The sequence below is a fragment of the Lithobates pipiens genome, unplaced genomic scaffold (assembly GCF_037356315.1).
Source record: "Lithobates pipiens isolate NorthernLeopardFrog02 unplaced genomic scaffold, aLitPip1_a1.2 Scaffold_16, whole genome shotgun sequence".
Taxonomy (NCBI): domain Eukaryota; kingdom Metazoa; phylum Chordata; class Amphibia; order Anura; family Ranidae; genus Lithobates; species Lithobates pipiens.
In genome coordinates, this window is record NW_027507748.1 from 595367086 (window position 1) to 595392455 (window position 25370).

The window sequence follows — 25370 nt, forward strand, 5'->3', positions numbered from 1 at the left end:
CAGGTAAAAGAATATGCTTTTATTTTGATTTTTTCTTAGGAGCCTGTAAAGCAGGAGTCAGCAGATCGTCAATCATGGACAAGTGACATGTAGCTCTTGTCCCTTCCTTGCTGACCCCCGGGACCTAGACAGGAGGAGTATCTAGTATCATTTACTAGATACAATCCTCCTGCAGCAGCTGAAATACTGGGGATCAGTTCCAATACATTTTGCTGAATTCATCAGGTGGCTGCACTCAGACAATAAAATTCTCTGACTGTCCTAGTAATTCACCTCCACCTGGAAATGAAAGGAGCAAGAATGAGTGACATTACGCACACCCCCGCCTCAGATCTGTCTCTGCATGACACTATAGTTATCCTCTATATTTGCCATCAGGAAGAGGAGGGTAAGACCATAGTTATCGCCTATGTCTGACATCAGGAAGAGGGCAGGTAACATCATAGTTATCCCCTTTCAGCCCCTTCCTTTACTGAATGAACACCGTAGGTAATCGGTACCGATCACTCACTGTGTTCTTTCATAACTGAAGCATAGTAATTTGTTTTTACTATGTATGTTTGTGAATGACCAGGGAGAGTGCAGTGCAGAGCTCTTCCTGTTCATTCATTCTGTATAGCTTAGGCTGCAGAGGTGGATGTTGAGGACCGTGTCCTCAATCAGCCCAACAAGGCTGTTAAAAAAAAAATTATACAAAAATAATAAAAAAATAAAATTGTAAAAAATAATACAATACAATTGTAAAAAAGCTAAAATACAATTGTAATAAAAAAATAAAATAAAAAATCACTATACAATACTGACACTGTCCACTGCTCTACAGACACCAACCTCTGCTCTACTGACACTGTCCTCTGCCCAACTAACAAAGTCCACCTCCCCTACTGGCACTGTCTACTGCTCTACTGACTGACACCATTATCTGCCCTAACGATGAAGTTGAGGAACATTATTCTGAAATTGTTTGACAATTTTTAGGTGCAGCTTTTCACAGATTGGTGAACCTCTGCCCATCTTTATTTCTGAGACACTCTGACTCTCTAAGATGCTCTTTTTATAACCAATCATGTTACTGACCTATTGCCAATTAACCTACCATATTCTTTGCTCCATAAGACACACCTGACCATAAGATGCACCTATGTTTTAGAGGAGGAAAACAAGAAAAACAACTATTCTGAACCAAATTGTGTACTAAAATATTTACCAGTGCCCATGAAATGCAGCCTTACCAGTGCCATTAAATGAAGCCTTACCAGTTCCATGAAATTCAGTCAGACCTATCCCATGTACTGCAGCCAGACCTGTCCCATGTACTGCAGCCAGACCTGTCCCATGTACTGCAGCCAGACCTGTCCCATGTACTGCAGCCAGACCTGTCCCATGTAATGCAGCCAGACCTGTTTCATGTAATGCAGCCAGACCTGTCTCATATACTGCAGCCAGACCTGTCCCATGTACTGCAGCAAGATCTGTCCCATGTAATGCAGCCTTATCTGTGCTTGGTGACTGGCGAGGATGTCATCACATCTGCCTGTCACGTGGCCGTACTCAATGCTCTGTCTTCTGTGAATGAGAAGTTCAGCCAGGAGATCACCGGCACTCACGGGAGATGGCTGGCCCGATATTCGGACATGGTGGCAGTGGCGGCGGGGGGGGGGTATTTGGCCTGGTCAGTATTCGCTCCATAAGACGCAGAGACATTTTCCCCCATTTTTTGGGGGGAAAAAGTGCGTTTTACAGAGCGAGAGAGAAAAATACAGTAATTAGTTGCAACATGTTCTTCCAGCTCTTCCTTCTTAGTATCCCTTTTTGATGCCCTGTTCTAACTTTTTTGAGATGTTTTGCTGCCATCAACTTCAAAATTACCTTATTTTTTACTTAAAATTTTACATTTTCTCAGTTTAAACTTTTGATGCATTTTATATTTTCTATTGTGATTAAAATATGGGTTTATGAGATTTGAAAATCATTGCAATCTGTTTTTATGTAGATGTTACAAGGCTTCCCAACTTTTTTGGAGTTGGATTGTACAATAAAGATCCATATCTCCACAACAGATAATAACTTCACCTGGAGTTCTTTCTGTAGATTTGTGTAAGCCCCCAGGGATGGAGCCACCATGTGGTCAGTAACTGGGAAGTTCCCTGGAACTTTAACACATTTCTTGATCAGTGTGGGGTTAATTCCATTCAGATATTGGCTTCCAAAGAAAGTATCCTCCTTCCATATCTTACTCACTATATCTGAAATACAAGAATTTAAAAAATGAAGATATGCTTTATTAAAGAAGTAGCTACAGAGGGGATGATCAAGTATACAAGGGGCTTAGGCCGCGTACACACGGGCGGACTGTTCGCCCAACCTTGTCCGCTGAACAGTGTTTGGGCGGACAGTCCGCTCGTGTGTGGGCTTTCAGCGGACAGTTTCAGCGGACAGTTGGACGGACAAAGTCTTTCGGAAATTCCGAAAAACTGTCCGCTGAAACTGTGTTTGAGCGAACAGTCCGCCCGTGTGTGGGCCTGTCCGCTGTACTTTCGAAATGAGCGGACTGTTCCCGCTCGGAAAGTCCGCCCATTTCGAGCGCGTGTACAGGTAGGCGGGGCCCGCGAAGGAGACGTCGCGGGCTCCGCCGCCTGGAATGGGCTTAAAGGGGAACCCCAACGCCGAAAAAAATCGGCGTGGGGGTTCCCCCAAAGTCCACACCAGACCCTTGTCCGAGCACGCTACCCGGCCGGCCAGGAAAGGGGGGCGAGCGAGCGCGCCCCCCCTCCTGAGCCGTACCAGGCCGCGTGCCCTCAACATGGGGGGGTGCCTTGGGGAAGGGGGGGCCGCGCGGCCCCCCCACCCCAAAGCACCTTGTCCCCATGTTGATGAGGACAAGGGCCTCTTCCCGACAACCCTGGCCGTTGACCAACCCATGTGACATATACCATGTGACACCGCCCCATTGTCACTATATAAGTGACCGCACAGCGCGGCTCTGGCATTCCGGCCGGAGAGCTCGTCGAGTCAACATCTCCAGGAGAAGAAGCAGAAGAACAAGAAGAAGAACAAGAACGGAAGGCGGCGGCGGCGGCGGCGACGACAGCGGCGACAGAAGACCGGGCCACCGCCTGTAAAAGAGCTACAAGAAGGCGCGGTGGCCCGGCAGAAGAACCGAAGGCGGCGACAGAAGAACGGAAGGCAGCGGCGACAGAAGACCGGGCCACCGCCTGTAAAAGAGCTACAAGAAGGCGCGGTGGCCCGGCAGAAGAACCGAAGAGGGGGACAAGACCCCCGAAGTCGGGAGAAGAGGCCGGCGGCGGGGAGGAAGAAAGCCGGACTCCTCCGCTAGTAAAAGAGCTACACACACATAGCGGAGGAGTCCGGCGAGAAGACCCCCGAAGACGGAAGACCCCCGGAGCTGTGCAATAAAATATTTTTTCCCCTGTGTTGTGTTTTTTTTTGTACTTTATTTCACAGGTGAATGGGTAGGGGTACATTGTACCCCATACTCATTCACATAGGGTGGGGGGCCGGTATCCGGGGGCCCCCTTCTTAAAGGGGGCTCCCGGATTCCGATAAGCCCCCCGCCCGCAGACCCCGACAACCAACGGCCAGGGTTGTCGGGAAGAGGCCCTTGTCCTCATCAACATGGGGACAAGGTGCTTTGGGGTGGGGGGGCCGCGCGGCCGCCCCTTCCCCAAGGCACCCCCCATGTTGAGGGCACGCGGCCTGGTACGGCTCAGAAGGGGGGGCGCGCTCGCTCGCCCCCCTTTCCTGGCCGGACGGGTAGCGTGCTCGGACAAGGGTCTGGTGTGGACTTTGGGGGAACCCCCACGCCGATTTTTTTCGGCGTTGGGGTTCCCCTTTAAGCCCATTCCAGGCGGCGGAGCCCGCGACGTCTCCTTCGCGGGCCCCGCCTACCTGTACACGCGCTCGAAATGGGCGGATTTGCCTCCGCCTTACGTGGGCGAGTCCGTTCATTTCAAAAGTTGAGCGGACTGTTTGGCAAACAGTTCGTTGAAACAGTCCGCTCGTGTGTGGGCAAGTCCGCTCATGCAAATTTTGAGCGGACTGTTTGCCGAAACTGTTTGACGAACAAGGTTGGGCAAACAGTCCGCGCGTGTGTACGCGGCCTAAAAGTAGAATTCTCACTAGTGGTCCTACACCTGTGAGGTCTCTCGTTGGCGCAGACATCTTCTCCCTGGCTTCTGCTAAATGCCAGTCTACAACCATCTTGATTGGCTGTTGCGAGCTGATGTCACTCCTGTGCATGCACAGAAATGCAATTATCCTGGCACACAGATACTGTGCAGGAATTCAAACTGAGCTACGCATTTGCAGCTTAGTGTAAATTCTACAGAGGATTGTAAACAGGTAGTTAATGTATTTTATCACTGAAGAGATATTGCATGTCTCTTCCGAAAATAAAAGGCCTGCCTGTTCGCAGTATTATATATTTAACTATTAGATCCACTTTAAAGTTGGCTAACACACCCAGACGTATTAGATATCTGTTCTGTTTCCACAACCTAAGGACTGAACGTGTGACCTCTATAACTGATCCATAATAACTGATCTTGCAAATAATAGAAAGCTTTAATTGAAAACTTGTGCAGATCTTCAAAGATGAGCATCAGATACAGAGTGGTGTAGGGACAAAATTATTAAAGGCAAACAGACAATGCATATGTAAATTGACACTGCCCATAAAAATCTAAGGTTTCAAATAATAAACAATTGAGAGTAAAATTCAAGCACTGCAAGTGAAAACTCTTTTCCAGGAACACCTAAAAGAGATGAAAAGGGGAAACATAGAAGAATAAAGCAAACATTTACATACTGTAAAACTTGTAAAGTCATTACAGGTGTCTGAAAGATGGCACAGAAGACAGTTTGAGTGTATTTTCAGAGGGGAAGGCAGCAAAATGCACCAGTCCTTCATACCTCCATTTGAATCAAGTTCTTCAGAGGGGAAGTCAGCAACATAGATACAGTAAGTCATGGAATAGCTTGTACTACAAAATACCACTTCAAAAAGCATTTAAAATGGTGAGAACTCGTCTCATCTTTGACCTCACAGAGGTGTTGTTTCACGATATTAGCTCTGATTTCCTATCTGACTCAAGATTAACCAGTTCAAATGCAGAATCGGTGTGAACTCATTGTTGAGATACCATAAAAATCTGAGGATGTTTCTGTTGTCTTCTCGAATAATGAAACTGTGGAACATTTGCAGAATGTCAGTAATAATAGCAATTGGTTCTTGTCTGAAGCAGAGCAAAACTCCTATAAGATTGTTTTTCAGATTAGATCCGGTAAGAAGGACATCATTGAGGGAAACCTTTCATATTGAGACCTAGATTCGAAGACCACCATGATCCGATCTGGCCTGCGAGGATGGTACACACCAAACCATGGGAGGTACCAACATTCTTCTTCTTCCCCATAAGTTTGTATAGGTTTAGAATGATCTTTTGAAAATTAATTCTGTATAGAGTCAGTTGAAGACATCCTGACATTACCCAGACAGATGTTGCCTATGATGACCCAGCCTTGGTCCAGGCATAGGTCATATGGTACGTCATGTGGCCCACCGATTTGTTGCCGAGGCTTGTGTACCCTTATGCCCTAAACACACGGTCGGACAGTCTGATTTTTTCTGATGGATTTTGGCCAAAACTTGTGTTACATACACACGGTCGCACAAAGTTGTCGGATAATCCGATCATTCAAAATGCGGTGACGTAGAACATGTACAATAGGATGATAAAGAGGACAGCATTTCAGCATTTTTGTCAAGAGCTGGTATGTTGTCACCTATGCCTCTTAAGTGAGAGTGATGAGAGGTGGCTGCTGGAATAGGGTCTCCTCTCTCTTGGCTGGAATCCGACGGCACTCAATGAGAGTGGCCAATGGTATTTATATACTGTTATTCAGAGGAGCTACTAAAAGACCAGTGGCTCTCCTGCCTGAAACTTCTGTGATACCACAGATACCCAGGGTATGTGGTAAGGCATCTCCTATTATGTTTACCAGGTCAAACAGCTTTGATCTTGCAAGAGATCTTTTACTCTTATCATCTAGAATAATATACAGTCTTACATATTTTTCAGGTTGACCCTTGAGGTATACACAATGGTGTTCTGTGGAAGCACAGCATTTGAAGCAAACTCCAAGTTTAATTAAATGCTCTTTGCATTCCTTTCTGAAGCTCACCAATCCCAGTTGTAGCTTTATATGGGGAAATGCATCGGAAGGAGATAGAAGCTGAGACAATACTGTGTTCCGTACTTGGCGGTGTAAGCCGCAGTCGGACCCCTCTTTCTACTGCTCATTTTTTATCTAATTGCTGTAAGTGCATATATTTTATTAAATACATTTTTTTTAACATAATGCACGATTAGTCTTCCTTCTTTTTATAGGGCTCAATACTAAGAATAGCTGTCTCGAGGCTCACAACGAGATCTGGTGTGGAGATTGAGGCATCTATTCGTGAACATATGATCCACTTCCACACAGTCCCAATGTACAGCTGAACCTGGGAGGTTGAAGGAAGCTCTGTAACTCAGGCTGTTCATGATCTCTTATAATCTGGAGATAGTAAGAGGCCACTATTTCTATTTTTGAGCACTGATGGAACACAGAAGCACTTTATTGGATGTCATTATTAAGGAAAACTGGGAACGGTGCACTTTTACTCATCTGTTTGTCTTTTTTGAGAAACTGTTTGTAAACTTTTTTTTTTATTTGTTTTTGGACATTTATGTTGATATATCACATTGGTGTCTTTGAGATCTATTGCACAGTAGCTACTGAGTAATGAATAATATGGACACTAAATGACACAGCCAATCACATGAGTAAAGAGCCACGTCATCAGCTCTTTTCCAAGACTGGGGTCACTTTGTGTCCTAGGGACACAGCACGACAGCGTTTGTCGAGCTGCACACCCCAGCGGGCACGCAAGAGCAGTGACACTTGGGGACATCATATGCCCCAGAACGTGAGGAGATCCCGCCCGCCGTCATTTTACTATACGGCGGTTGGGAGGTAGTTAAACTATAAAGAAAAGCTTTTGAGAGTTTTCCTCTTTCTCACTGCTGAAGCGATACCTGAGGAAGAAAGAGAAACTCTTGAAAACTTGTCTTTTAAGTGTTAGGTTACTACAATAGGTACTATTGCATACTGCATTACTCTCATATTTTATAATCTTATTTATATATACTTATTTTGTGTTTTTCAATTGTATGATTTTAGTGGTAAAAATTATTAGTGCCCCCCCCCCCCATTTTGACTGTGGTATCGTATGTGCCCCCTATATATTATTCCTAGAGTTGCCACTGATGAGAAATGTATCAGTTCCTCAGCTTTGTGTGTGGATGTTGAGCCTATCTATGTAGCTTGGCTATGTAAAAGTCCCACACATATAGAATTGCCATACTCAGGAGGGGTAGCAGAATGTATTTTGGGGTGTCATTTTTGCTATATACATGCTATGTGTTAGAAATATCTTATAAATTGACAACTTTTGTGTAAAAAAAAAAATACAATTTCATTTTTTTTTACACATTTTCCAAAAACTTGTGGAAAAAATTACATGTTCAGAAGCCTCATAATGCCTCATAGAATATACCTTGAGGTGTTTGCTTTCCAAAATTGGGTAATGTTTTGGGTAAGTCTACTGTCCTGGTGCTCCAGGGCCTTCAAAATTGTGATAGGTAGGAATGAAATTATATGTGTAATTTATGCTCCTAGAATGCCTGGGAGGTGCTACTTGAATGTTGGGCCTCTGTATGTGGCCAGGCTGTGTAAAAGTCTCATACATGTGGTATTACCATACTCAGGAGGAGTAGCAGAATGTATTTTGTGGTATCATTTTTGGTATATACATGCTGTGCGTTAGAAATGTCTTAAAAAATGAACAGCTTTGTGTAAAAGTTTTAATTTTCTTTCGATGTTTTCCGAAAACGTGTGGAAAAAAAATAACCAGTTCAAAAGACTCACAATGCCTCATAGAATATATACGTTGGGATGTTTGCTTTCCAAAATGGGGTCATTTTATGGGCGTTTCCATTGTCTTGGTGCTCCAGGGCCCTTCAAAAGTGTGATAGGTTGTCATGAAATTAGATGTGTAATTTATGCTCCTAGAACGCCTGGAGGTGCTACTTTGAAGTTGGGCCTCTATATGTGGCCAGGCTGTGTAAAAGTCTCACACCTGTGGTATCACTATACTCAGGAGGAGTAGTAGAATGTATTTTGGGAAGTAATTGTAAGTATGCATGTGCTGTGTGAGAGAAATAATTTGTTAATATGACAATTTTGTGTAAAAAAAAGGGGGTAATTTGGGGGGTATTTGTACTGACCTGGCATGTTAGTGTCTCAAGAAATGAGATGAGGCTGTCAGTACATCAGGTGTAATCAATTTTTGGCACCATAGCTTGTAGACTATATAACTTTTGCACAGACTAATATCCACTAATTTGGGTTATTTTTGCCAAAGATATATAGCGGCATACATTTTGTCCCAGATTTTTAAAGAAAAATTACTTATTTGCAATAGAAATGTTAAAAAAGTGTTTTTTTTTTCAAAATGTTTGCTCATTTTTTGGTTATATCGCAAAAAAAAAAAATCCCAGCGGTGATTAAATACCACCAAAAGAAAGCTCTATTTGTGAGAAAAAATTTAAAAATTGTGTTTGGCTATAGTGTAGCATGACTGAATAATTGTCATTCAAAGTGTGAAAGCACCAAAAGCTGAAAATTGGTCTGGGCAGTGCCCTGTACTGAAGTGGTAAAAGGAGAATTGTACAAAAAAATTATTGGTTAAGCCCACAAGTGCTTTTTTTACCACTACTATTCTTTTATATTGGCTTTTGGAATTTACAAATGCAGCAATTTAGAAATTGGATGAAAGGTTTAGCACTGGGAAACACTTTTTGATAGATAAGTACAGCATTTTATATACAACTATATAGATCAGCCCAAAGTGAGGGACAAATGAGGAGGAAAGAGGGACAAGTCCCTTGATATTAGGGACAGTTGGAGCTATGGGTATCATAAGCAGAAATCAGAATGGCTTGTAGTAATGCAGTCAGCTTCTACTGTTGACTTGAATTATATAACAGGTCTGTTGGCGGGGCTTAAGGCACCCTAGTGGGGACACTGCAGAACTGCACCCGCTAATGCCTGTAGCACAGGCCCAGAGACACTTTCTTGTGAAATCAATATTAAGGCAGCACTCCAACTTAGAAGCAGGTTGCACTTGCCCAATTACTGTAACTTTCTTGCTCTGTTGCTTTTACACTTGACTCTTCTTTCTATTAAAGGACACCACTCATAGGTGTGCAGCATTTAGAGACCAGTACCACTGAGGCTGTACCGATCTCCAGAGGCATCCAGGGCTCACATACAGACACCATAATACTGGGTTTCCTACAAGACATATACAAACCTGGCTACACCATAGGTCAGGCATCTGATGTGTGGCAAGCGGAGAATGGATGGAGGTGATCTCTGCCTTAAGCACTCTCCACAGAGGAAGACGAGTGGTAAGACAAGGCACACCAGTAGTAACAGCACCACCTGACTTATCTTCCTGAAGAGGGGACAACTCATCTGATATTTCCAGAATATGAAGAAGTTAAGCACCCGTGGGATGGATCCATTTCCTCCTCGGTGAGGGCAGGGAAAGGACTATTCAGCTGCTCCAGGGAAAGCACCAAATGATCCATCGTGGAGGTAGAAGCTTTTGGGAGGCTCCACATGGAGCTGACTCTACCCAAACCGCCCTCAGTGAATCAAAGACCACACCAGCCTCTTTAGGGGACGCAGCAATGACATCCTTGATAGTCATTATTTGGCAGCTACAATCCATAAGAGCAACTATAGGGAAGCAATTGGCACCCAGATGGCAAGGATCTCCAACAAATAGTGACATCTGAAACAAGGAAGTATAGCATGCTAGACAACAAGCCCATGGCAAAAAGTGGAATGACAGTTGTAGGTACCACATACAGCCCAAAGGGCATCCTGACCATCTATCTGGCAGTGTGTCCGGTGCCTCAGGCCAGGATCTATTACAAAGCCTACTTCAAAGGCAGGACATTTTGACAGAATTTAGGGTTGCACCCTCTAATGATGGCACAGGAGCACCCCCATTGTTTCGGTGCATATATTCGCCTCCCAATGTTGCTGAGGCCATGTATGGGTATGTTAGACCCATGTACTGTATCTTCCTATAACTCAGTCCCCTTGTGTGTAGCAACTGCTGTTCTTCTGATATGCTGTGCATGCTTTAAGAGACTTCAGACAGACAAGGCAAAGCAAATAAACAAATGGTATCCTTTACTGAGAGAGTACAGTTCTCAAAAGTCATTCTCAACATAGTTCCTAAATAAAGCTCGTCTAGAGCTCCATAAACTGTGTGTGCCTTCGGCAGGAGAGTGTCCACAAAGCAATCCCTTTAAAGGGAAGAGTCCATTTAGGCAATAATCCACAAGAGGTAGTGCAAGTCCCTTAGAGGTGATGATTGGCCATGATTAACAGCAAAAGTCCATGAGGGTCTCCAGACTCAGGACCCTCATCAGGTACCTTGATTGGGTTCCCATCACCCTCCCAAAGGGGGTGATCACCCCAGCAGAGTAACATATTACATTCTCCTAGGGGCTTGGAGTCAGCCCCCTTTACACTATTTGACTTGTAGGGGGGGAAACCTAGCTGAAAATGTCAGGAAAACCTTACATCCTGGCTACCTCCAGCTAACAGGTCAACCTGAGAACATGATGCAACATCGAGATATTGTAACATTTTGTATCTGGCTGATTCAATTAACATGAGGGTATGAGCCCAGACAGGAAAGACGAGACGGGAAGACACGGGAAGACATGTAAACTCTCATGTTAACCCTCCTGTAGGCACCTACCTACAGATCCATTAGAAAAACATTGTATTTTGTTCTCTTGTAGGCTGTAGGCTGCTTTGATTAGCTTGCAAGCAAATAGGCAAAAGCTTGAAAAAAGAAAACGCATTCAACCACCATATCTAAAAACAGAGACGATGCAATATATTACTTTTTGGTTTTTGGGTTTAGATATGCCCTAAGTGAATCTGCCCCAGGTGTAAATATCTGTCAACTCTGAGGCCGCGTACACACGGGCGGACTGTTCGCCCAACTTTGTCCGCTGAACAGTGTTTGGGCGGACAGTCCGCTCGTGTGTGGGCTTTCAGCGGACAGTTTCAGCGGACAGTTTGACGAACAAGGTTTTACGGAATTTCCGAAAAACTGTCCGCTGAAACCTTGTTTCAGCGAACAGTCCGCTCGTGTGTAGGCTTGTTCGTCAAACAAAGTTGCGCGCATGCTCAGAAAGGATTTTCACGCCGAAAGTTATAATGCAGTGTATAGGACGTCGTATTTTTCGTCCCGTCGTACGTGCCGTTCACGTCATCGCGCACGGTTTCAGCAAACTGTTCGTTCGTCGTGTGTGGCCATGTCCGTCCATGCTAATTTTGAGCGGACTGTTTGCCGAAACTGTTTGACGAACAAGGTTGGGCGAACAGTCCGTGCGTGTGTACGCGGCCTGAGAATGCGGTAGCATATAACTCATTCCCCTTGCCCCAAATGGTCAGTTCAGCAAGGACAGGCTGTTAATTGTTGGATTGACTTCTGTTGAATGTGAATGTTGGAAAACTTTTGTCAATCAGCAGCTGCAGTTGCTGATCAGTGTATTCTGACAGCAGAGAGTCCTCCTGTCGGAATAAAATGTCCTGGTTGGGGAGGATTCCTCCTGCTATCAATAGCAAGCTTTCTGCAGGGCTAACTCTCTTTGCTCCTGTTTGCTAAAAAGGGTTGTTAGAGGGAGCGAATGTAAATTTGTAGGGGAGGATGAGTGAACTTGTTGCTTTGCCCCCAACAAGAAAAATTAAAGTTTAGTTCAGGGATATGTTTTTACAGACTACGTTTGAATTACTGAGTTCACTTTCGAAGAGTATACCAGAGATTCAGAAGCAAATTTTACACACCTGAATATTGTGATTTTCGTAGGGAGGACACTAATTTGATGTCTTCCAGGATATGCCATGAATCAGTGTTGAAGGAAAATCCATTCAGCTTTGCTTCTAAGCCACTAAGAGAAGAGAACATAAACAATGACTATTAATGCCTGTTATGGGTGGATAATGCTGGTACACAGAAGTATGTACCCAGTAAATTCCACACAATGCCCAGCCTCTCCCTGCAGATCTTTTATTTGAAGGATCAGAACTACTAGACCATGGACTACAGCTAATAAACCAGACATGCCAGGTAACAGCCATACTGAGGCTTAGACACCAGGAAAGTTCAGATGAAACCTTGTCTTGGGCAAAAAGATTGTCTGGTTATGACCCTAAAATTTCTCAGCGAAGAACACTAGATGGTATAGTAAACATATTTTTTGACACACGTGCACTCCAAAATAACTATTTTGTAAAATATGTTAACTATTGTTGATTACTATGAAGACATTATATATATAAAATTCCCTGGGACTACCAGTCATGGTACCAGTTATTACACAATGGAAATCCGCCTATCTCTTGCTAGTCCTCCTAACCATGCATTGGTGGGTGCGGGCAGTACTCCCACAGCTTCTGCTGTTGATAGGTAGGATTTAATCACTGGTAAGGTTGGTGTGGTGGTTGGTGTGGTGTTAGTAGTGTTAGTAGTGTTAGTGTTGCATAAAGTCATTCATAAGGGCAGCACAGTGGTGTAGTGGTTAGTGGTTAGCACTCTCACCTAGCAGTAAAAAGTGTCACTGGTTCAAATCCCAACCATGACACTACCTGTCTGGAGTTTGCATGTTCGTCCTGTGCCTGTGTGGGTTTCCTCCCACACTCCAAAGACATGCAGGTAGGTTAATTGGCTTCTGTCCAAAATTAGCCCTAGTATATGAATGGGGACCTTGGATTGTGGGCTCCTTGAGGGTAGGGACCAATGTGAGTGTGTGATGTACAATGTACAGGGATACGGACAATTGTAGACACTCACTTAGGTTGAACTGGTTGGGCTGGGGTCTTTATTCAACCTTACTAACTATATAAGCATTGGAGGAGTGGATGAAATTAATCAATTATTCAAATCTAATTCATTATGATGAATGCCAATCTCTCAACAAATATAATATACAAGGGTTCTTAACACATTTTCACTCAGACTATAGTGAATATGTGGAGAATTTATCAAGGGTGATTTGCTAAAGAATTTATGCTCTAGCATCCAAATGTACATCAGGTAAAACTGTGTGAATCTTGGGTGAAGACATTTATAAACAGACCTCTAAGTGTTTTTAAAGAAACTTGCATCTTTTCACGCCCATTGTTTAAAAAGACTGCAAAAGGGCAAAGTTAAGGGGGGGGGGGGGGGGCGTGCCACAAGTTTCTGTGATAACTTTTATGTTGTATTGTTTTTCTGTAGTGTACTGGCAAGTTTGTGGCCCACCAGCCACATTGTGTGGCTTGTTATAATATGTATTGTATAAAACATAATAAAAAAAATAATAAAAAAAAAGACTGCCATTTTTTTTTTTAATTAGGCTGAAAAAATTTGACCAGCTCTATAAGCCATAAAATGAGCATGCCATATGAAAAAAACTAAAAAAACTGTGTGCTATCTTGTTGTATCAAAAAAGTAAACTTATGTGCAAGCAGTTAGCACTGTAATATGTAATATTTTTTCATTACAAACTTTTTATTGAAAATGCATTGTTGTTTTACATGAAACATATGAAGCAACCATTGTAAGAAATATAGATCATATGTATGACTTTGAAGAATATAGAAATTGCGCAATCCTGACTACATATAAAACTACAAGTCAGTGAAAAAATATAATTAAAATACCCAGTGAATAAAATTCAATCAAAGTCCACATGAAAAATTAGCATGAATTTAATTGGAGTGTCCATATATAATTCCAGTGCAGAGCATGGATATTCACCATATTCAGCATATTCTTTAAATCACATGGAAAAAGTAAAACCAATTGGCCTCTTACCAGACACCATGGATCCCAAATTATTGGGATCAAACACGCTTGATTATCAAGGCACCGCCTGCGGTATTTCCACTCTGTCAGCTCCAATGTTAGACTTTCCTCCCACCAAAGGCAGAATCAAATAATGATATTCCAAGCATTCATTCAATAAATCTGCTCACCGACTCTCCAACATTGTAAGGTTCAAAGAATAACAAACTTCATGGTGCAGTAAAACGTGGTTGTTTATTCCCATTTATAGCACATTCATGAAAAAACAAAGAAATCCATATAAATCCAGTCGCGGAATACACACTGCAGGCTGGTGTGTGGTGATATCACTGACAGTCTCTCCACCTGACGCGTTTCCCTGTAAGAAGCATCGACTGGGAACGGAGATAGTCCTGAGACGTTACTCACCACGTACTTTATGCTAAATTAGGCAGGAGGGACACCAGAAGTATAAATTTATATAGGTTCTCCTGGTGTCATACAAATTGCCGAATCAAAAGATAAATAACCCCCACTGTCCTGCAGGTGATAACGTCTTCAATCTCGGACACATTCGACGTTGCGTTCAAAGAGAAAGTAGAAGTCCTAATGGTTTTAGATGTTCTACATAGTTTACACTTTTTACATGGGGAAAAAACCCTCACTTGGTGCTACAATATCTATAAGTGTAATACTCTTTAGCACCAACTGCTAATAATCACACTCTTCTTAGGATTGGTATGTTTGGGAATCTGAGACTTTATCACCCCCAGGACGGTGGGGGTTATTTATCTTCTGATTTGCCCGTGTGGTCTCCAATATGTTGGAAGAACCACACAGGCACTAAATGTCAGAATTGGTAAACAATTGGCTAAAATCCGGAAAGGATTTATTGGTCATAGTGTATCTAGACACTTTCGGGAATGTCATAGAAGGAATCCTTCCCTAATAAAAGTTATTACCATAGAATAATACTCTCTAAATTGGAGGGGAAGTGATCTTAAGAGACATATCTCATGGAGGGAAACCCGATGGATATTTACCCTCCAATCTTATAGTCCTTTAGAACTTAACGTTGAATGGGACATTAATTGTTATATTATTAACAGTTAAAGATTATTAGGTAGCTTTTTTCAATATGAAGCTATGTCTCTTTTTCAACAGTTTTTATTAAATGATTGACTAGTTTATAGTAAAAATATTTGCATGTATTTGCTCCGCCTTATAGGGGCTGTCGGATGGAGTAGCTATATGTAAATGTATGTGATATATAATTTATAATTTTTAGTTGAAAGATATTAGCTACAATATAATAAATTGGTTGGGATGTATATTTACTCATTACTATAAAATATGAGTGGTATTAAGGTTTAGTTGTCAAAAAAATGTATAACACTGATTTGTTTATATTATTTTTTTTTACATTGTGGAAGCTGTGTTACCATAAAGTAGAAATTTTGCCTTAGAGTATAATAATGCTTTTTTCTGTATTAGCAGAAAGAATAATATTCAATTCTGTCCTTTTTTGATCAATAATGAGTCTGGTTTCATGATTATTAACATTCTGTGGGATTTTGTAAAGTGTATCTAGGTCTCTTGTGAGAGATTTGATCCTTTTAGTGCACTCTTTGTTTCTGGATGGATTTAAACCTATTAGTTTTCCTCTCCTGTAAGCTTTGTGCGCTACCCATGTTGTTGAAATCGAGGTATCCTGAATTGGGTTTAAGAAAAAGTATTGTTCAAGTGTTTTTGAGATTTCTCGCTCTACAATGGGATCCGAAAGTAGAGATTCATTCAATCTCCTTAAATATCGTGTAGGGCAGGGGTCTTCAAACTACGGTCCTCCAGTTGCTCAGGAACTACAATTCCCATCATGTCTATGTCATAGTCATGTCTATGAATGCCAGAGTTTTACAATGCCTCATGGGATCTGTAGTTCCTCAACAGCTGGAGGGCCATAGTTAGGAAATCCCCGGTGTAGGAGATAAACCTTTGAATTTTTTAAACATAAGACATGATATGGGGATCTGACCAAACACAACTGTAGATATCTGAGGATATAGAATTGGCCAAATAAATTGAGAGCAAAAAATATAACCAAACCTGGCTGAAGTATTATGAGGATTGGAGTAAAAGGTATATTCTCTAGTGCCAATGTTCAGGGCTCTCCAAGTGTCTGTTAATTGCAGATCCTGTATTTTTTTTAGAAAGAAAATTAGGGAATGTCTTAGATAAGGAGGAAGGGTTGCTTATGTCTAATAGTGACTGAGCAACCATTTTGAATTCCCCTCCTAGTATAATGTGAGGGGAATGATATTTTTCCAGAATGTCAAGGAATGCATGAAAGAAAGAGGAAGCTTCATTTGGAGCATAAATATGTGCTATTGTAGGCACTTGGCCTAGAATTCGGCCTTTAAGTATTAACAATCTGCTCTCACTTTCACGATATACATCTTGGACCTCAAATGTAAACAAGTTGTGTATGAAGATAGCAACCCCTCTATATTTGGAGGAGACAATTGTATAATATGATTGGTTTTATGCCTTGTGGAAGTATTTGAGATGTCCTGAGTCAGTAAAGTGGGTTTCTTGGATTATAATAATTTTATCACCTAACCATTTATAGTGATGAAAAGTCTTCTTCCTTTTGTTAGGTGAATTAAGGCCCTGAACATTGTGTGCGATACATCTTTTATTCATTTATATAACTGTCAACCCGAGAGGGAGTCATAAGGAGCCTAGCAATAACGAAGATGTGAATATGATATAATGTAAGATACTGATAGAAAATTTGCAAAGTTTCGTAATGAGAGCTAAAAACGTACCCATTAAAAAAAATAACATTCAGTAAGAAGAAAATATAAAAAAAAACTTAAAACATCGAACAGAAGAAATTGTCAAAGAAACATCTGGAACAGTATACCTGTAGGTAACTGAAACTAAAATATTTCCAACGAAAAAGAAATATCTCTTAAATAGCTCATTTGATGTAGACAGCCCAGAAATCATATAAAAAAAATAAAATAAAATAGAAAAACTAACCACATGGGTTTGTCTATTGAGTAGAATCTAAATATCATCAAGTGAGGTGAGTGGGGATGCTATGCACTAGCACAGAAGAAATAGTTGACCTGAATTGTTATTAACCACCAGGCCATTTTTTGCAATACAGCACTGCGTCGCTTTAACTGACAATTGCACGGTCGTGCAACGTTTTACCCAAATAAAATTTATGTCCCTTTTTCTTCAAAAATAGAGCTTTCTTTGGTGGTATTTGATCATCTCTGCAGTTTTTATTTTTTGCGCTATAAACAAAAATTGTGAAAAAAAAAAACAATATATTTTACTTTTTGCTATAATAAATATCCCCCAAAAAATGTAAAAAAAAAAACAAATTTCTTCATCAGTTTAGACCAATATGTATTCTTCTACATATTTTTGATAAAAGAAAATCCCAATAAGCGTGTATTGATTGGTTTGTGCAAAATTTATAGCGTCTATAAAATAGGGGATACATTTAGGAATTTTTATTAGATTTTTTTACTAGTAATGGCGGTGATCAGCGATTTTTAGCGGGACTGCGACATTGTGGCGGACAGATCGGACACTTTTGACACTTTTTTGGGACAACTGACATTTATACAGCGTTCAGTGCTATAAAAAGGCACTACTTACTGTATAAATGACACTGGCAGGGAAGGAGTTAACACCAGGGGCGATCAAAAGGTTAAGTGTGTCCTAGGGAGGTGCTTTCTAACTGTGGGGGTGAGTGGACTGACTGGGAGTACAGAGAGATCGTTGTTCCTAATCACTAGGAATAGACAATCACACTGTACTCCCCTGACAGAATGGGGATCTGCTTTGTTTACATTAGCAGATCCCCGTTCTGCCTTGCTGAATCTATTACACAAATTGCCATACCGGTATGGCAATTTGCACAATAGAGATGCCCTGCCGCAGTATAACTACGGCGTCCGGTCGGCAAGTGGTTAAAGCATTGACGTGTAAACTGTAAGCAGAGGAGCATAGAATGAAAGGCACTCAATGGTTCTCTTCTTCTCTGACTACTCTCAATTTATGTTAATGTCTTGAGAGGAACACTTATATGCTCTTCCTGCCCAGAGCAATTTTCAGCTTTCAGTTCTCTCACGATTTGAATTACAATTACTCAGTCATGCAGCACTGTACCAAAACAACATTTTTATCATTTTTTTTCCTAAAAGTAGAGCTTTCTTTTGGTGGTATTTAATCACCCCTATTTTAATTTTTTTTTTGCGATATAAGTGAAAAAAAGAGCAAAAATATGGGAAAAAAACTATTTATTTTTAGTTTCTATTATAAAATTTTGCAAATAAGTAATTTTTGTTCAAAAACATAAATTTGGGCCAAAATGTATGCTGCTACATATTTTTGGTAAAAATAACCCAAATTACTGGATATTATTTAGTCTGTTTGAAAGTTATAGAGTCTATAAGCTATGGTGCCAATCATTGAAAATTGATCACACCTGTCCTGAAATGTCAGGACAGTACAATACGCCCCAAATGACCCTTTTGGAAACGTATATTCTATGAGGTATTATGAGCTTTTTGAACATGTCATTTGTTTCCACAAATTTTTGGAAAATGTGGAAAGAAAACAAACTATAATTTTTTTACACAAAGTTGTCAATTCATAAGATAATTCTAGCACACAGCATGTACATATCAAAAATTACACCCAAAAATACATTCTGCTGCTCATTCTGAGTATGGTGATACAACATGTGTGAGAGTTTTACACAGCCTAGCCACATAGAGAGGCCCAACATGCAGGGAACAACATCAGGTGTTCTAGGAGCATAAATTACACATCTAATTTCATTCCTACCTATTATACTTTTAAAGGTCCTGGAGCACCAGGACAGTGGAATTACCCACAAAATTACCCAATTTTGGAAAGCAAACACCCCAACGTATATTCTATGAGGCATGGGCTGCAGCTAGGTACTCGGGTAATCTGATGGGCTGCAGATAGGTGCTGAGGTACGCTGATGGGCTGCAGATAGGTACTCAGGTACTCTGATGGGCTCCAGATAGGTACTCGGGCACTCTAATGGACTGGAGACAGGTACTCAGGTACTCTGATGCACTGCAGATAGTTACTCAGGTACTCTGGGCTGGAAATAGGTACTTGGGTACTCTTGGCTGGAGACAGGTATTAGTGTACTCTGATGAGCTAGAGACAGGTACTTGGGTACTCTGATGGGCTGCAGATAGGTACTCGATTACTCTGATGGGCTGGAGATAGGTACTCGGGTAATCTGTGCTGGGGACAGTTACTCAGGTACTCTGGTGGGCTACAGGTAGGTACTTGGGTACGCTAATAGGCTGAAGACAGGTACTTGGGTACTCTGGTGGGCTACAGATAGTTACTCGAGTACTCTGATGGGCTGGTGACAAATACTTGGATAGTCTGAGGGGTTGTCACAGGTACTCGGGTACTTAGATGGACTGGTGACAGGTACTCTGATGGGCTGCTGACAGGTTCCCTTTATTACTGGGGGCAATCCGTGTATATTGGTGTGTACTCTAATCAATAATTAGCTGTTACCACAACCTCCTCCTCACACACGATCGGTGTGTGAGGAGGAGAACCCGGTAACAGCTAGTTACTGTGGCTTGTTTACATTCTGTGACCGGTTGGCTGTGATTGGACACAGCCGGTCAAGTGGTAAAGAACCAGTACTCAGGTGCTCTGGGCTGGACATAGGTACTTGGGTACTCTTGGATGGAGACAGGTACTTGGGTACTCTGATGAGCTGGAGACAGGTACTCGAGTACTCTGATGGGCTGGAGATAGGTACTCGGGTAATCTGGGCTGGGGACAGGTACTCAGGTACTCTGGTGGGCTACAGGTAGGTACTCGGATACTCTGATGGGCTGGTGAGAGGTATTTGGGTAGTCTGAGGGGTTGTGACAGGTACTCGGATACTCAGGTGGGCTGGTGACAGGTACTCTGATGGGCTGCTGACAGGTTCCCTTTATTACTGGGGGCAATCCGTGTATATTGGTGTGTACTGTAATCGATAATTAGCTGTTACCAGGTTCTCCTGCTCACACATGATCGGTGTATGAGCTGGAGAACCCGGGAACAGCTAGTTACTGTGGCTTGTTTACATTCTGTGACCGGTCGGCTGTGATTGGACATAGCCTGTCAAGTGGTAAAGATCCAGTTTCATTGGCTCTTTACAGACATTTTTTATTGGCTCTTTACACTGATCCTGAGGAACATGTCTCATCCCCGATCGCTATGCTGTGTGCCCTCAGGAGCAGTGAGAAGGGGCGGATGTCATATGACGCCTGCCCGGAGGGAGACAATGTTTCTGCCGCCATCATTTTACTATGGTCTGGTAAGGAAGTGGTTAAAGCTATTATATATGATACATAGCTCCCAATTGTCCCTGATTTTGAGGGGCTGTCCCTGATTTGGAGCAATGCCCCTCTGTCCCTCATTCCTCATTTGTCCCTTTTGGTCTGATCTATATATATGTATAAAAAATGCACTTTTTATCTATCAAAATGTGTTTTCCAGTATTAAATCTTTCATCTGATTCCTGAATTGCTGCATTTGTAAATTTCAAAAGCCAATATAAAGGAATATTAGTGATAAAAAAAACTTGCGGGTTTAACCAATCTTGTTTTTTTGTACAATTCTCCTTTAAGGGGGCATGGCAAGGGGTGTGTCCTATGCCTGCATACTTTTCCTGATAGGTGTCCCTTATTCCCATCTCAAAAAGTTGGGAGGTATGTATGATATATGAGATAGACTGCTGTCTGCTGATCTATATCCAAACTTAAAACAGATGGTGTAACAAGAAGCAGATGTAGTTCCAAAATTCGACACAGGATGTCACTGTTGTATGAAGTTCCAACAGAGTCTGACACTATTATCTGCTTGTAGGTAGAATAAAGATTATCCACTGAAATGATAACAACAGACCAAGTCATCAGGAACTAAATGGAAGGGAGTATCTTCCAGATCTTCATATCTGAACAAAAAGGGAAAAAAAATATGATTCCGCTCAACTGATTTAGGTTAAGACTTAACAAGATTGAGAGTCTGTCCAGTATCAAAATGGAATGAACTATAACGGAGCAAACTTGTTTCCTAAGTAAAGAAGAATATTGTTCAACAACTGGAGAACTTTTGTAGTACATGGTAAACATAAAGGAAGTTATCCAACTTTGTTACAGATCCAATGTCGGCCCCTTCCAGAGGCAGGTATTTGCCAAAGTGGTGACAATCTTGGGATGGGAGGAGGATAAGGAATTGTTTCAGGGTCCAAGAGGAAATTAAATGGTAAAAGCAGATGCATTTTCAAAAACCGATACAAGATGTTGCTGTTGTATTAAGAATCTTAATGTTCTAACAGTATCTGTCTATTATCAGTTTGAAGTTAGAATAAAGGGTGTCCACTGAAATTATAACTACAGAGCCAGGACATCAGAACAAAATTGAAGTGAGTATCTTCCAAACTCTCATGTTGAACAAAAAAGGAAGAGAACACATGAATCCAATCCAATGGTTTAAGATTGGATAAAATGGAAGTAAGACTCTGTTCAATATCTGGATAATATGAACTATAAAGGAAAACAACGTATTTCCTAAGGAAAGAAGAATATTGTTCAACAACTGGATAACTTTTGTATTATATAATAAACATAAGGGAGATTATCCAACTTTGGTATAGATCCTGCATCAGCCTCTTCTTGAGGCAGGTGTTTGCCAGTGGTGACAATCTTGGGGTAGAAGGAGGGCGAGGGATTGCTTCAGGGTCCAAGAGGCCAAGTTTGATTAGTATGTCTTGCACTTCAAGGAATGTTGGTAGCAACGTATGTTAATCCATTATGTGGAATTATACGTTTGAAGAGGAATCCCCAATGTTGCTTGGGATATATCAGGATAAAGCTGCAATCCATGGGCATCAAGTAGAATCATAGCTCCCAACTGCCCCGGATTTCAAGGGACTGTCCTTGATTTGGAGCAATGTCCCTCTGTCCCTCATTTCTCCTCATTTGTCCCTCATTTTGGTCTGATCTATATAGTTGTAAAAAGAAATTACTTTTTATCTTTCAAAAAGTGTTTCCCAGTGCTAAACCTTTCATCCAAATTCTAAATTGCTACATTTGTACATTTAAAAGCCAATATAAAGGAACAAAAAACTTGTGGTTTTAATTAACCTTTTTTTTGGTTAATTCTCCTTTAAGGGGGTGTGGCAGGGGGCATGTCCTATGCCTACATACGTTTGGTAGTAGGTGCCCTTCATTCCCATCTCAAAATGTTGGGAGGTATGAGTAGGATATTCAGGGTATTCCTGGCTGCCCTTAGTAATTATTCCTTTATAGGGAAGTCTTTCATACAGAGAACAATGTCTCTAGGTGGTTTATCAGAAGGCAGTTTTGGCCTAAGGGCTTGGTGAATACAGTCACAAATAAATGCTGATTAGTCACACTCAGGTAGTAGAGATTTAAACAGACGAGTTACTGTGGGTATTAAATCTGTGTAAGATTCTGGAATCTCTCTAAGCCATAAATTGTTCCGCCTATTTCTGTTATCAAGATCCTCAACTTGTGATTGAAGCTGGGTGAAAGCAGTTCCCAATGCCTCATGTTCCCTGCTGAGTTCTTGTTAAGCCAGGCTTAACTCATCATGTTTAGTTTCCAATTTCTCAGTTCTGCTGCCCAGGGCAGACAACTTCTATGCAAGAGTATTTGCTGTTTTATGTGATTCTGACTGGAATTTAGTAGCCAGTTGTGTGTACATGGCTTTCAGGCTGATTTCCAGATCAGATTTTATGAGTGGTGTACTGTATTTACTGTTAGAAGAGACTACAGGAGTAGAGATCTGTTGTGGAGTTGTTTGGAGTTCTCTTAAGGGAGGCAGAGGGGTTGCTGGCGCCATCTTGAGCCATGCTGTACTTCTCCCTTGTCCTCAGGAGGTAGTGTGTCAGCAACTTTATTTAGGAGAACTCCGGTGTGTTTTCTTGGCAGAAGACATACACCATGCTTGTATGCCTTGAGAGGTATAAATAATCCATGTTGGAGCGATGTGCATGGCCCTCAAGCGCGATTTAGCAAACTGCGCTAGACAGAGCTAAGCGATCAGACTTCCATCCTGTTCCGCACCATGCACCCCCTGTAATCTGTATTCTAAATACCCATGTAAGGACTCCCATGTGCTGACTGGTGGCTGTGTGCAAAGATTTGCTCATGCACAGTACAATATTCTTACATTTATGATTCACTGCTACAAATTAAGTTTTTTTTTTTTTTTTGTCATGTGCATTCAGAGGTATAATTTAGACCATCTTTTCTCAACCAGGGTTCCATGATACCCTGCTCCTCCTCAGATTCCTGGATATTCCTTGATCAGTAAGCAATGGCAGACTCATGGTGTAAGATAGGATGGGCTTGATAAAAAAAAAGTGGTCAAGAGTGGGCAAGGTTTTCATTGCACTAGGATTGTAAAGGTCCTGGGGCACTTTTGGGCACCTGAAGTAGAACAGGGGGGAAATTGTACTGTGAGATAGACTCTGTCCCCAATACAATCCCCTATCCCCTGCGGTCAGTCTGTCCCCCAGCAAAATCATTAAAACCCCCCCAGATAAGTCCCCCAGTACAATTTTCCCCCAAGTCAGTCACCTAGTACAATCTTCCAAGGTTAGGCTGTCACAATCATTACACCTTCCCAAGGTCAGTCTGTCACAATGTGTACAATCCCCCCCTCCTTAAATTCAGAGACCTTCTGGGGGGGGGGGGGGGGGCGGAGCGCCATGACGTAGGAGGCGTCCTCGCATCCCGGACCTCCCGATGACCCCCCCCTCCGCTCTCTCCCGCTCTGAGGCAAAGCAGCGCTGTTTGCCAGCTGACCGGCTCTCTGTGAGCAAGACGCCGCTGTTGCATCTGCCTCAGCCCCAGCATAAGCTAGCGGTCTGGCTGTCTGAGCCCTCCCTCTGCTACGCTACCGCCTTCCCCAGATAAGAGGTATGCAAGAACTTTAAATCACACAGGGGGAAAAGACCTCAGGCAATTTGGGCGTAGTGTCCCCCCAACTCCCCCCCCCCCCCCCCCCCCCCCTGTCGGGAACAAGCAAAAGGAATTGAGTGGAATCGAGTGAGGGCATAAAATGGAGGGTCTCACCCTCTGTCATTGGACTGGGTGAGTGTTGCCTATAATCGCTGCTGAAATAATCCCTGACGCTGTAACATTGAGGATACACTATGACTCACCTGGGGACCCCCTCAAATGAATAGAGACAGTAACATACGGAAGTAAAATTGTAGGGGGAGGGGAGTGCATAGTGTATAGCGGTTATTGGAGAAATATCTGGAATCGACGCAAAAATACAGGAAAGCTTAAAAAGACTTCATTCCCCTGGTGAAGGATCCCCACAACCGCTGTTATATATATATAGGTCCTCCCCAAAGAAATATAAAAGGGAAGAAAGGGGGAAATCTGGTGACGGAAGTCTGGTCTGCCCTGTGGCCCCTGAGATGGACTAGAGACTGCATTGTCTGTACGGGTCACTAATACAAGGGGCAGCGAGAGGGATGCTTACACTGTTTAATGTCCATTGGAGACGGCCTTGATATTTTGATGTGGACGCAAAAGCTGCTATCGGAGGATGGATGATGGTTGCTACCTGATATTTCCTGTGACAATTTTTGAATCAATCACTGCTTAAAACGTGTGCTTATGTATCTCTATATTTGCTTCTTTGGCCAGTAGTGTGTACTATTACAGAGAGATCGATTTAACGAGACTTGTATAAAAACTCTTGCTCCGGTGCTAAGTAATAGCAACTGGGGATATATGAGCCTGGACTCTGCTTGAGAAGGAAAAATAGGAGGGGCTGTCCCCAAGGGACATATTAGACCCCCCCATCTCCCCCCCCCTCTCCCTTTTTTTTTCTCTCCACCCTCTTGTCCCTCCTTTGCCCCCCCGAATGGAAAATGATTGCCAGTGAAATTTTGGTGGTAGTGTACTAGGTATTGCATTCAGATTGAATAATATTGCATAATATTGTGGGGGCACCTGAGGGGAGGGCGGTTTAAAAGGTAAGGGAAAGGAGGTGTATTATAACAGACTGGGGCAGGGTTAGAAGGGCATAAGTTAAGAGTTAAAGCTGTAGAATATAAGCTAGGAGTAATTTGGTAAAGCAAGGGAGGTATTGTTTGTCTCCCTTTTTTTTTCCCTTCCTCTTTAAAGATGAGGGGGAAAGCAGGTAAGGCAAATAAACCACCTACCCCAGTTGCAAGCCTGGTCGTAATTCAAAGGTATATGGCCGCAAAACTCAAGTATAAGGGAAGAAGAGGCTGGGAGCCCCAGGGGGGAAAAATCAC

General features: G+C 42.2%; 1 protein-coding gene across 1 annotated transcript in view; it reads right to left on the bottom strand.

The window, feature by feature from the left end:
- LOC143983850 (hydroperoxide isomerase ALOXE3-like) overlaps positions 1-25370 on the bottom strand; it is a 170432-nt gene that overhangs the window by 71721 nt on the left and 73341 nt on the right. Inside the window, exons 5-6 of the mRNA XM_077483950.1 lie at positions 12007-12110; positions 2074-2246 (exon numbers count right to left, since the gene is read on the bottom strand). Of these exons, the coding sequence (XP_077340076.1) occupies positions 2074-2246; positions 12007-12110 (277 nt within the window). The remainder of the gene's footprint in view (positions 1-2073; positions 2247-12006; positions 12111-25370) is intronic.